The sequence below is a fragment of the Grus americana genome, chromosome 3, assembly GCF_028858705.1.
Source record: "Grus americana isolate bGruAme1 chromosome 3, bGruAme1.mat, whole genome shotgun sequence".
Taxonomy (NCBI): domain Eukaryota; kingdom Metazoa; phylum Chordata; class Aves; order Gruiformes; family Gruidae; genus Grus; species Grus americana.
The window spans coordinates 95,284,640-95,297,255 of NC_072854.1; the positions used below are offsets into that span (position 1 = coordinate 95,284,640).

At 43.1% G+C, this 12,616-nt stretch overlaps 1 protein-coding gene across 1 annotated transcript in view; it reads left to right on the top strand.

Annotated features, from left to right (window-relative positions):
- Window positions 1-12,616, top strand: part of PLB1 (phospholipase B1) — a 72,808-nt gene extending 60,192 nt beyond the window's left edge. The window contains exons 45-53 of the mRNA XM_054820782.1: window positions 582-633; window positions 2,515-2,595; window positions 3,698-3,763; window positions 4,313-4,407; window positions 5,554-5,635; window positions 6,991-7,095; window positions 8,172-8,267; window positions 11,774-11,848; window positions 12,310-12,616. Of these exons, the coding sequence (XP_054676757.1) occupies window positions 582-633; window positions 2,515-2,595; window positions 3,698-3,763; window positions 4,313-4,407; window positions 5,554-5,635; window positions 6,991-7,095; window positions 8,172-8,267; window positions 11,774-11,848; window positions 12,310-12,531 (874 nt within the window). The 3' untranslated portion in view covers window positions 12,532-12,616. The remainder of the gene's footprint in view (window positions 1-581; window positions 634-2,514; window positions 2,596-3,697; window positions 3,764-4,312; window positions 4,408-5,553; window positions 5,636-6,990; window positions 7,096-8,171; window positions 8,268-11,773; window positions 11,849-12,309) is intronic.

The following is a 12,616-nucleotide window of genomic DNA, read 5'->3' on the forward strand; positions in this document are numbered from 1 at the left end:
GAAGCACAGTCTCACGCTAGTATATCAGGAGCTCAAGTTTCCAGCTGGTGTCTCAGCATGGTTTGTGCTTCACTCCGTGGACGTTGCATCCTGCCCAGAGCTGGACTGGGGCTCTGCAGCCTGGCAGTTCCACAGAGTAAGCAGCATCTTCCAGCCATAAGACAAGCCGCAGGAATTAAAGGCCAGATCAGGAAGGCTGGTTAGGTGCCCAGCTTCTATGTAAGCACAAAACTCCCCCACTAGATTTTGAAGGGAGTTATGCAACTAAATGTCTCTGTGCATCTGGGCATTAGTGGTTTTCTCCAAACAAAATGCACTTAAGCCAACTCTGACATGGGAAGAATTCATCCCAGTTGCCTGCCACTTGGCAGCCATCCTAGCTGAAGCCCTTTCAGATCAGATTATTCACTCGTGCAACTGCTGCTGATCTTGGTCCTATGTTTGCTCGTTCTTTTGAGGCATCACTTTCCTTGTACTGGTTTCTGTGGATCCTGAGATTCCCTGAAATGAGAAGTGGGAGATCAAGAAGATGATGGGCTTTCAGAGCATGCATCTAAAATGTTTCTGTCCTCTCTCTACAGCAATATGTCAGCCCAAGCACGTGAGCTAGTGGAGCTAATGAGAAGCAGCTCGGTAAGTAGAACTTGGGCCACCCCTCAGTGTTCCTGTGGTCTCTGGGAGATGACTTTAATTGATGAGATGCTTGAGTAGTGCAGAGTGCTTTACTGATAGAAGAAAAGTCAGTATCCTTGTCTCTGGTGTGCTTCCCAAGATGAACGTGCCAGGGATTAGCTTTAGGAGATGATAATTTACCTATAGAAATCCATGCAGGTACACACAAGGCAGAGACTAATGTACGGTGCAGTGCGGCCAGGAGTTGTAAGGGTGGTAGTGAGGAAGAGGAGAGATCTGAAAGCTCTGGGGAGATCCCAGGACTGTTTAGTTGAACAGCAGCATTCAAAGTGGAGGGAGGTCATAAAGGCTGAGTGTAGAATCACTGAAGCAGGCACCTGGTGGCCAACGTGAATCACACTATTCACTCTTGGGTCTGGGAAATGGCAATACTGGGAAGAGGGACAACTGAAGCCTTCCCAGGAGATTAGGCCCTTTGAAACTCTGGTTCTGAACAGGCAAGTGATTAATCAGTGGCCAGAAACCTCAGGGTTGGGTGAATCCCTGTCACGCCATGAACTTTTAGGGAATTAGCAGGGGATCTAGCATTGTGGACCAGTCTGCTGTGCCAGTTCCACTGAGGGCTACAAAGGGCACCAAAAGGGCGACTCATTTTTAATTCAGTGGCTGCTGCTGCTGCAGTTTGGGGTGGGGGGAGGAAATTTGGGAGAAAACCAAGGCTGCCCTGCTCCAAGTGTTGGCTGAATTGAGTGGATGACTGGGTGTGAGCTTTTGGTTCAGGGAGAGCACCCTATAAGGGAATGGGAGTGCCTGGTGCTCCTTGGCTCAGGCTGAATGGGAAAGGAAGGTACTGAATAAGCAAGATTTGTCAAAGCATGTGTCTCTGCATGCCAGCACTCTTGATGGATGCTGCATGCTTGTCCCACTGTCAGTTACTCTGCATTACCGATTGTTTGGCAGAATGAAGGGAGCTGGCATGGCTCTTCAATAAAATAGTACGTGGCTCTAGAGCTTTGTTTTATTCACTGCTTTTTATGCATCTTTAAAAAAGGGGAGGAGGGAAGTCCCTGCCACACTTTGCCTCTTCATGAAAGGCTTTCCGAGCAAAGTGCTGGTTAAAGAGGAGAATTCAGACCTGTGGGTGATTCCCAGGCCCTTCCTCTATTTGTGGGATCATTTTGCAGATGTTTGTTATGTAAATGCACCACACTAAAAATAGTTGCCTTTGATTCCTTTCTTTGTACTGAATGTTACAAAATGTTTTGATGAGAACCAGCTCTCAGCAGTGCCTATTGTTAGCTTGCGGTGACGTGGATGCTGCAGCTGCCCTTATATGAGCTCAGTGAAGTCACCAGCCTCCTGGACTCTTCTATTTTAATCCAGCTGTCTGTTCCCTGGGGCACCCCTCGCTCCTCCTGGCCGTGGGGCAATACTTGCCCAGCTGGCAGGGATCCCCAGCAGCTCCAGTTCCACAGCTCCATGAGTCACTCCAGCATCCACTCCCACACCACTTCGGCCCCACACTGCCTGCAGTGTTCAGCCATGGCTGGCAAATGTCTCCTGTCCATCCCTGTCCTGAAGCTAACATTCATTTAGGCACACTTGCTGCCACAGGCACGTTTCCGTGCTCAGCTACCCTGGCAGATCTTGTCTGGTGAAGGGGATTTCCTTACAAAAGCCAAGGTGAGTTGCAGCTAGACTAGCAAACAGTTCACATTTTCCCCCCTGGACAGATGCTTTTCTTGTGCCATCGTAACTCAGCATTGCCTCCTTTCTCTGTTCTGCCATGCTGTCTGTACCCCATTTAGCCCCATTTGCGAATGTTACCTCTGCATGCCTAAGCAATGGATGCTGCAATCTGTTTATTTTATGTGCTGCTAGAAAATGAACTTCAAGGAAGACTGGAAGCTGATCACTGTCCTCGTTGGAGGCAACGACCTATGCCAGTACTGCTTGGACAAGGTTTGTATCTCTGAATTAGGCATGCTCATCCAGGCACTTGGCAGGTGACCAGCCCTGGAAGTTTAACCTTTCTCAGTGAGCCAAAGCTCCCCTTTGTTTAAAAAGCACTTAGAAGTCCTGTTCCCTTCATCTGCATTGTATTAGAAACAAGTGCACAGCTTTTAATACTGGGGCACTGCAGCTCTGGAGTAATGCATTAAGAACCAGCAACCTGCCCCATATTGAAAAAGAACGACCAAGCACAAACTGAAGAGCTCTCCCACCTTAACTGGACAAAGCAATCAAGACAGTGTGGTGTCTTAGGCATGTTGTTACGGGGACACAAGTGAAGTTTTATTCTGGAAAGCCACTCCACACGATAATTACTGAGGATGCCCGATTCTTCTTCGGAATGACACCAAAAGTAGTAACATCAGTTTATAGTGAAAAAGATGTCTTTTATCTAGCTATCAGTGGTCATCCCCTTTGAAAAGGTTCCTGTGACATGCACTGGGGGCCTGGACCCTAGGTCATTGAAATGATCAGGGACTGTTCTCTCAGTTTTGCTCATTTTCCTTTAGAGGCTGCTGCCTGGAGGCTTTGTCCCCACAGTTACACCTCTATAATTACACTCACAAAGTCATTTTGCCTGTGAGTTTTGTGGGGCCTGACTGCCTCCATATCAATTTCACCAGACTGGTAGTAAAAAAAAAAAAAAAAAAAAAAAAAAGTATCGCTCTGTTCATAAGGCAAACTGGTCTGGTCTGGGTCCCATAAAAGACAACACAAAATCCAAAGATATGATTTATGTAGTCATTCATCAGGCAAAAGCTCTGCCAAGAACTATTATATACATCAGGATTTTCTACAGAGATTAAGGGAATATATTAGTGACATGGAAACACAAGCACAATATAACCTGTGTGCATGTGGCAATAAATCTCTTGATCCGAAAATATATCTGCCAACAAAGGCAAAAAGGAGCATCGAGTCAATATATCTTCTCATGGACCACCTTGCAACTAGAGAGTCTGTGGACTCCTTTGTTCAGGCTAAACAGTTAAACTTCTTGGTTCTTGAAAGAAGACATCCAATTTTTTTTTTTTTTTTTTAAATTACACAGGAAACCTATTCAGTGAAAAAGTATGTCAAGCACCTTCAGGACACTCTGGATATTTTCTACAAGGAGGTAAGCTTTTAAGATACCCTAGCAAGCTATGTTCTTGGCAAGCACACTGATGTTTTTCTCGCCTCTGACAGACTGTCAGTGATTATGTTTCATCCAAGGTCATCTTCCAAATAGCTGGAGTCAGACTGCTCCTCAGCACTGCATTTCAACAACTATGTTAGATAATACCCTGAGAAAGTGGGCTGCAGTTTCAGGAAAACTGCGTGTTTCACAGTATTTTTGCTGTGGACCAAACATAGCACAACCATACTGCCAGTTTTGATGGCTAAACCAACTGTACAAAGTTTCATTTACCCTAGAGAAAATGAAAATGCCCTAGGGAGTGAAGCAGCATTTCAGCTAGTTTGTACTAGCTGCCAGGATTTTTTTGGCTGACAGCCACTCTACGTCTCCCTCCCCCTCCTTTTATACATCATCCTTGCACATGCCATTTGTTGCAGACAGTGCAGTTTGCACTGACTCCCTGACCTACGGATGGCACTTCTTTCTCACTTTGTAGTGGTATCATGTTCTGTGATTTGGTATGTCTGGTTATTATAATCTCTGCAGCTCCCAAGAGTCTTTGTCAACATAGTGGAGATATTAGAGATTTCTGGACTGCGTCAGATCGCAGCAAGCTCTTCGGGGTGCGCTTTGACAGCAAAGTAAGTGAGCAAAACAGGTCTTTGCCTTTAAAGTGCTGTATTTTTGGATCAATCTAAGTTGCTGCTACAGTAGGACATCTACACTGAGCTTTCCAAGCTACTTTGGTTGCTGCCTTTACCTGATGCACTAGTTCCCATCAACTTTCTATTGCTTCTTCCAATACTTCAGCTCAAAGGCACGCGCCTGTAGATAGCAGAGTCGTTACTTTTCTTCTCAGCTCTAAGGCAGCATGTCACAGCACAGGTCACCGTATAATTGCCGTACAACTGAACTTCAAAGCCTTTTTTTGCCCAGCTGTTCACTGCTCAGCAGCACAGGCCGACATCCCTGACGCCTCTCCTCGTATTCAGGGCTGGCATTACCTATGGTGCAGGCTGGGCTGTACACAGCAGAGTGCACAACCAGGAACTGCTTTTCACACCTAATGGAGGAGACCAAAATCCTAACTCGAAGAATAAGTTTTAGAACTCAGCAGTGCCTTTACAGGAGACAGCATGGACATGGAAAGGCTCTTTAGGCTAGCAGAAAAAGGTATATAACAAAGACCAGTGGTTGGAGGCTGATGCCTAATGAATTCAAATGAAGTTAGGCACAGATTTTTAATAATAGAAGCGATTAACTACTGGAACACACTAGAAGGAAAAAATGATGAGTTGACTGTATTGCTTGGTATCTTCTTATTAATTCCAGACACATTCTTAGAGGATGCATTTCAGTGAAGCACAAGTTATTGCTTCTTGATACGGGGATAACAGAATGAAACACAGTGGCCTGAGGAGTCAGACTACATGAACAGTTTGTCTTTTCTGCCTTTAAACCCCCAGATTTCTGAAACTCTGCTGTAAGCCTATATGTAAGGGGGGTGTATTCTAACGTGTGATTTCCTGGTAACGCATGTCATACTAAATGCTTCTATGTCTGACTTTCAAGAGCTGTGGATCGTCCAGCTCTTCCCAGCTGTGACAGGTCTCCACTTTTAAAACTAAGTCAACAGGGATTTTTTTATTAAGTATTCTGTCCACCTCTAAGCCAACAAGGTGGCTCTCCTTCTGCACGTGAGCTTTGAGCGCTTTTCCTGAGCTTCTTGAAGCAGACACATGAGGCTGAAGAATTGGCTTTTAATTCTAGTATTTCTTTCCCTGAAGGAATGTTTGTCCATGTTTCTTAAACCCTGAGGAAAATTCTTCTGAACTACAAGAAATGAAGAGAGTTAACAGAGATTTTCAGGTAATACCTTGATTTTGTAACTGGTCATCTTGTGTCTTTTCATATTGCTTCCCTCACCACCCTTCCTCTCATGCAGATCCTCAGCAGGACAGAGAGGGATGACTGGGACACAGCTTGGCTACAGTCTAACTAAACCCCTACCCAGCTAACCAGTTAGCAGCAGTGCAAGTCTTCCTACACTGCTTTATGATTTGACCTCGGTTCTGGAGCTGGAGGCAGACTGAGGCCGATTCTGTTTCCAGTTGCTGTTTCCACAGCTGAAAAGGAGTTACTGATGATGGCTGTTCTGTTGATATGTGTTTGTTCACTATGAATCCAATGAATAGCTCACATGAATTAACATGTCACTGTGAGGGTGACAAATTACCTTGCATCAGCTGTTTTGTGGTAACTCCTAGCAGAGAAAATGAACTAAATCAACCTGATATTCCTTTCTTTTGCGATGTGCTGAAAGCATGCACACAGATAGCTTACTCATGGGTCAGCTTGCTAGCTGAGAGTAACTTTTCATAGCCTCAGGCAAAATATTCACTCAAATTTAACAAAGGCTATAAATAGCTATTGGAGCAGAAGATTTTTCCATCGTTATTCCTATGAATACAGGAATCACTGTATCAGATCACATTAGGTTCTCCAGTCCTCCATTCTGTCCCTGGCAGTTGATGTTTTCAGATGAATCTGACAATGCTCAAAATATCCACCTTGGAAAATATTTGTATAAACCTACCCAAGGGGACATTTTCCTTAACTAGGGAAATGGGCATAGGAATGTTTTGAGATATGACGAGGAGCATTAGAATTTATACCCATAAACTGGCAAGTAACGATGAGTTGTTTTTATTATCTGTATCAATGTCTGTGGCCATAGTTTTCAAAAGTGGCAGGTGATTTTTCAATGCTTAAGTTTTATTTTACTTAAAGCACACCTTTCTGAAAAATCAAGCACACTTCAAACATCTCATGCTGGCATTCTCAACTCATTTGTCACTTCTAAACATTTTGGCCTTATTCCTTTTTTTTTTTTAATTCTCTCTAAATTTTAATCTTGTTGCAACTGTGGAGCTCTAATTTCTATAAGTAAGGTACAAACTACTTTTTTTTTTTTTAAATTAAGCAACTTTACATTGCAAATTTTCCTAGCTTAGGTGCATTTTTCTCATGGAAATCTCTTCATGAAGCAAATTATTTTCTTAGCTGTTCTCTGGACTGCTTTACCCTATTTGGCTGGATTTATACTAATAATTTATGGCTTCCTACATTGAATGAAGTGCAATATGCCTGTTTTTGATAGCTGACAAATGTTAGATGAACCTTGTAAGTAATTTTTCTGTTTCAAATCATTAAACTCCATACAGGCTGAAGCCTTACAGCTGATCAACAGTGGTCGGTATGAAGAGCGTAAGGACTTTGCAGCTGTCATGCAGCCATTTTTCCGAAACACCTTGTTGCCCCTGGATAGTGTGAGTCCTGTTTTTCTTTCCCGTTACGCAAGGACCAGTATCTTGATTTCTCTAAAGTCAGTAAGATCCATGTCATAAGGACTGTGTTTTCTTCTCTTTGCACAGTCTAGTGGCACACGGTGGAACTTGCAGTAAGAGTGACAGAGGAGAAGACAGGAAAAACTGCACTGCCTTTTAATCAAAATGGCTTTATGAAACATTCACAGTGTGCACACATTAAACCTAAGCACCCTCTGGCTTCCTCTAAACTGCATGTTGCTTCCCCAGTTGGAGGCTTGGTTGGCATTCACCATAATTTTCTTCTGATCTAGGTTATGGAATATGTTCAGGTTTCCTTCACAGAGAGCCAGGCACTTGCGTGCCTGGCTCATCCCAGCCTGGAAACAGGAAATAGCCTTTGAAGCCAAACAATCATTCTCCTTCTTTTTTTCAGCCTTAGCATTATGTATGCTGTGTAGTTAGGGATGCAAATATTTAGTGTGAATCCTGGTCAAAACCGTCCAGTTTTGCATAACACTGATCCTTTTGTCATGTCATATCCCCATTTTGTTCTGGCAGCCTTCAAGTCCAAAGAATGGTCACCATACAGGTAGTGATGAGGCAAATTCTCCCTAAGACAGACATTTGCCACAGCTGGATACGCCAACAATTTTTAATGTTGCCTGAAATTCAGCACAAATTTCAACACCTGAAAAATTATAAGTCTGAGTTATGGAAGCTTAACAAATAAGAATAAGCAGTTTTCTTTCAATTCTGTACAAGGTGGAGTGTGGGTCAATAGCAGTGTCCATGTAAGAGCTGTGACTGTTGGTTTGATGATAAGTTTAGGTTTGTCATGAAAATAGCTGTGTGAAGTTGAGCAGGCGGCATTACACAGAAGATCTCAAGACGCAGTAATCACCCCGCAGTTAGGAACACCTAAGTTTATTTGCAGTGTCAAAATACGAGCATATTGCCTTTAGGAAGATACCAAAATTGTGAAGTGGATATGCCAAGTACAGTGCACTATTAGGTATAATATTTCAGATCTCAAGGATTAAAATATGCTGAGAAACACATTTTTGCTTTTATCACAGAACGGCAAGCCAGACCTGAGTTTCTTTGCTGCAGACTGCTTTCATTTCACTGCAAGAGGGTATGCTGAGATGGCCATGGCTCTCTGGAATAATATGGTAAGAGGTTACAACCTAGATCCCTATGTGTTTGTGACAGCAGTCCCTACAAAAGATCATGAGAAAGGTGTCTGAAACAAAACAGTAAGCAAGAAATAAAAATTATATCCCAACAAGAGGGGGACAACTCAACTCTGAGACCCTTCTTAGGCTGCATTGCTTAGGAACACAATCCAAAGTGATCATGTCGCATAAAACAGTGTAAGTCTTTGCTCATTCAAGATGAGTAATGCTGAGAGTCTTAATGTAATGAAAAAATCCCTTCTCATTTGGTAAATAATGTGCATTAAAGCAAAAAACCAGCCTAGTTAAACATTCAGTCCTGTAGGTTTCCTGGAAATGTCTGTTGAATGAGCTTGCGCTTCTTCAGTGATTTCTGTTAGACTTACTAGGAAAACATACACGTGATTGAATTTTTGCTGCCATTAATAGTGTGGACATGTTGTACCACCCACTCTAGTATCTGAAACAATTTTAGTAGAGTCACTGAAACTAATGCTGGGCTGAAATCACACCTATGATGCCTCTGCTTGCAGTCACGTTCCTCCTGTCGTTTTGGGGGAATGATAGCTCTTGAATAGTGCTGGAAGAGTGCGTAAGAGGCATGTGCTGGACTTAATAACTCCAAGGTCACGGTTGCTTTCAGAACCATGTTTTTTCCCATGGTGAAAGGAAAACTATGGCATTTTCATGCCACAGCAACATTTCCTCCTCTTGTCTCATAAACACCGGTACCCAAACATATTGTGGTAGCAGAAATCCTGTGTCCTGGTTTGTACAAGAAACAAGCATAAATGGAGGGGAATTTCTTTTCAGTTTAAGTAAAAGTTTGAGCAAGATCAGAAACTTACTGGATACTCCAGAATGAACTTGAGCACAAGGACTGGGAAATGCAGGGCAGAAATCTGTGCAGTTGCCCAGTATAGCATATGAGCTGTAGGTCCAGGGTTATAGAAAGCAGTAGATGTACAGTACATGCACGTGCTCTGAGTAATTGATTTGTGCATGCACAGCACATTTGCCTGTTTTCTGTCACGCTTCCCTGTCTGGGACTCCAGATGACAGCAGTCTGGTAGGCTTCATTGTGTGGTAGCTCTAAGAGGGCTAATGGTGGCCCAGAAATGTAGAAAACATTCAAATTTAGCATGGCTGCAGGTTTCAAGAAGAAAAAGAGACAGTACCTGGACATATGGTAGCCTTAAATTGGGCTTCTGTTGCCACGTGATGTTTCTATCGGCCATTACTCATTCCTGAATCACCATCGGTCCTTCTTCTATGCCACCAGAGTTTTATTCTGTCCTGACTGCCACTCATTTCCTACGCATGTAAGGATATTGACACAAAGCTTTCTAGTGGGGTGGTGGGGATCAGGTTCTTACTGATGCAAAGCGCAACTATTCCCTTCCATAGAGATCTGTCAGTCTATGCCAACTGAAGATTTTACTGTTTACTATTTAAATCTATTTCTTGTAACACATCCCTGCTTTTCAGTCACAGTCCATGTACGGTGAGGTTGTGCAAGCTTACTGTAAGGCCGTATTGTTTCCCTGTTCCCTGAAAAGCTCAGCAGGCTGTAGGCTTGTGGCCAAATGACATGGATTCTTGTCAGTACACGTAAAGGGCCAGACTGTGCCTGGCCACTGCGTGGGTATGCAGGGATGGAGATGGCTTAAGGAGACCCTCCCTCTCCATGATGTTCTTTGCCCTTTTTGCTTCATGCAAAGCAAAGCATGCTCCTGCTCTCTGAAGTCAGAGGACTCTGTAGTCTCAAGGGGCCCCCACTGGTCCCAAATCTTCTACTGGCCCAGGAGAAGAGCACATGGACAGGGTGTTTAGCTTGTGTTCTGCATTCATGTTTGCCACGTGCTCTAGAGGAGCGGTGTGTTTCTTCCAGAAGTTGCCCTGTACACCCATGGACATGGGGATACTGTCATCTTCAAAACTCAGGAGCTAATGCTCCTGAGGAACAGATCGCATAGAGATGAAGCAAGCACGGCTGGCTACAGAATTTTGCACCTTATCATCCTTTGTCCGGGCTCTGCGCCAGACTCCTTACCAAGTGCCCTGGCACAGGGACTATTACAATAATCTACAAATAACCAGTCGTACTGCAGACAGAATGCTACAGGACATGAGCCACACATCTTGCAAATAACCATATCGGAATTTGAGCTGTTCCCTTTAAGATGCAAAAAACGACCCAATTCAGTGTTCACAACATTAGCTGGTGGGCAGGCCAAGCGATTAGGACTCTTCTATGGACCCCACGACAATCAGCAAAACTTGGTGTTCTGTTGTGCTTCTCATCTTCTCTCCACTTGTTTGCTTTCTTCCCTTCTCTAGTCACATTTTGCTGTGGTTCACCTCTTTCTTTTCATTTTTCAGTCTCTACTTCAAGTTTTCTTCGTTTTTCTCTTTCTTTTTTTTAACTGAACTAGAGAGAGAAAGTATTCCCAGTGTTTCCATACAGGAATCTTACGAATAGAATTTGTTTTCTCTGTGTTGTGTTGGGCTTGTGGTATTGTTTCTCTCCAGCATACAGATGACACTTTAATCACTTGAGGACAGTAAATGTAGGCATAGACAATAGCAGAAGCAACAGCACTCCTCTGTGCTGTATTCCCAGAAGTGCTGGATGACAACTCTGCAGTTCTCTATGGGCCAATCCTGAAGTCATTACTTCAGGCATGTCCATACACAGTTGTAAACACTTCAGTTAACATGACTGAGCAAGCCTCTACTTGTTAGCTTAACTATGGTAACCAATGGTATGTGCACTCCTAGCCAACCACAAATGCTATGCCATTAGCCTGGATGTATTTTATTTTGAGTTTGAAATGGACTTGGGGTGACCCTGTGGTCAGCTATTGCAACTTCGCTGACAACTGATAATAAAAAAGGCTTTATTTAACTCACTTCTTGAAATCTTGTGAACCTAGCCTCAGCTAAACCTCCCAGGGAATTTCTTGTCTGAGTGAAGACTGCAAAGGTTGGCACTGTCTCACCCTGTCTTTGTAACTCTACATCATTTCTGAAGTCACTTCCATCACTGTGACACCCAAGCATCTTTCTTTCAGTGACGTGCTAAGTAACATGACTAACATCTGTCATGTGGGTTTTTTTCTTTGTGGTTTATACTGTCATTTGAGATGTGTAAGTGGGAGAACTGGGTGTATAGTGAACTACTTTGTTTTAGCAGAATATTTAAAGTATGTGGTATTCAGAGTTATTTTCTCCTCCACTCAGTGCAAAAGGAGGAAAGGCTTCTCTTGTTCCTTGCTTCCTGAGGGAGTTTTTCTGCAGACAGTCTATCAGATTCTCAATGTCTTCAGTTCATGAGTGTTAAAATGTTTGGAAACTTGCCTGTGATGCACTTTCTACCACATTTCTTCATTGCTGCAAGCACCAAAAGATGGGATAAAAAGTAGTAACCACCCAAGTCAGGAGTGTCTGAGGAGGAAAAAAAGAATCATCATTATGTTTACTATTGCTTTTCTCTTTTTCAGTTGGAGCCAGTTGGTGAAAAGCAGACTTACAACAACTTTACCCATGACAGATCAAAACTCAAGTGTCCAAACCCAGTAAGTAATTAACCACCTTCGTTTTTATCCTTTCTTCTTATTGGTAAAGTTCTTTAAAAGAGTATCTTTGTGAAGGCTTTAACTAGCTAAAATATACTCCTGTTTTGCTGCACACAGGAAATTCTACTTAAAATTTAATGCAAAAAAATTATCCTCATTGTAGTGGAAAGCCTCTCATTTAAACCAGTTTTAATGAGTCTATGTATTTCCATTTGGTTGTGTGCAGCAAACAAATTTGGAAATGATGTGATCATTCCTGATTCTGAGATGGCTCCTTTTTTCGTCTAGGAACTTTTAGGCAATAGGGCAGGAAAGAGTTTGAGCTAAGATAGACAGAAGGCAGAAACAGCTGATAGTCTAAAGACTGACAGTTCCTCTCTGAGAAGGGGTGATGGCATATGGCCTGAATGCTCCCTGTCGAGTGGTCTGTGGTCAGTAAAACCTTTCCTTTCCCCTTGTAGGAGAAACCTTTTCTTTCTACACTGAGAAACAGTGGATTCAGAAATGCAAATCTCAACTTGGAGAAAACCGAACCTTCAGTCCCCTACTGGGCTGTCATTGTGGCTGCAGTAGCTGGAGTCCTGGCGGGTTCTTTACTCATCTGGGTTGTGTCAGGAAGAAGAGCCAATAGGCACCAACATGAGACTGATACAGAAAAGAACATTAGAACGACATATATGTAAAGCAAGTGGAACAAACATCTGTCTCTGTTGAGGCTGCTCTGTGGTGCAACGCAGAAAGCAGCAGAATAAAAAAACCTGTTGGATA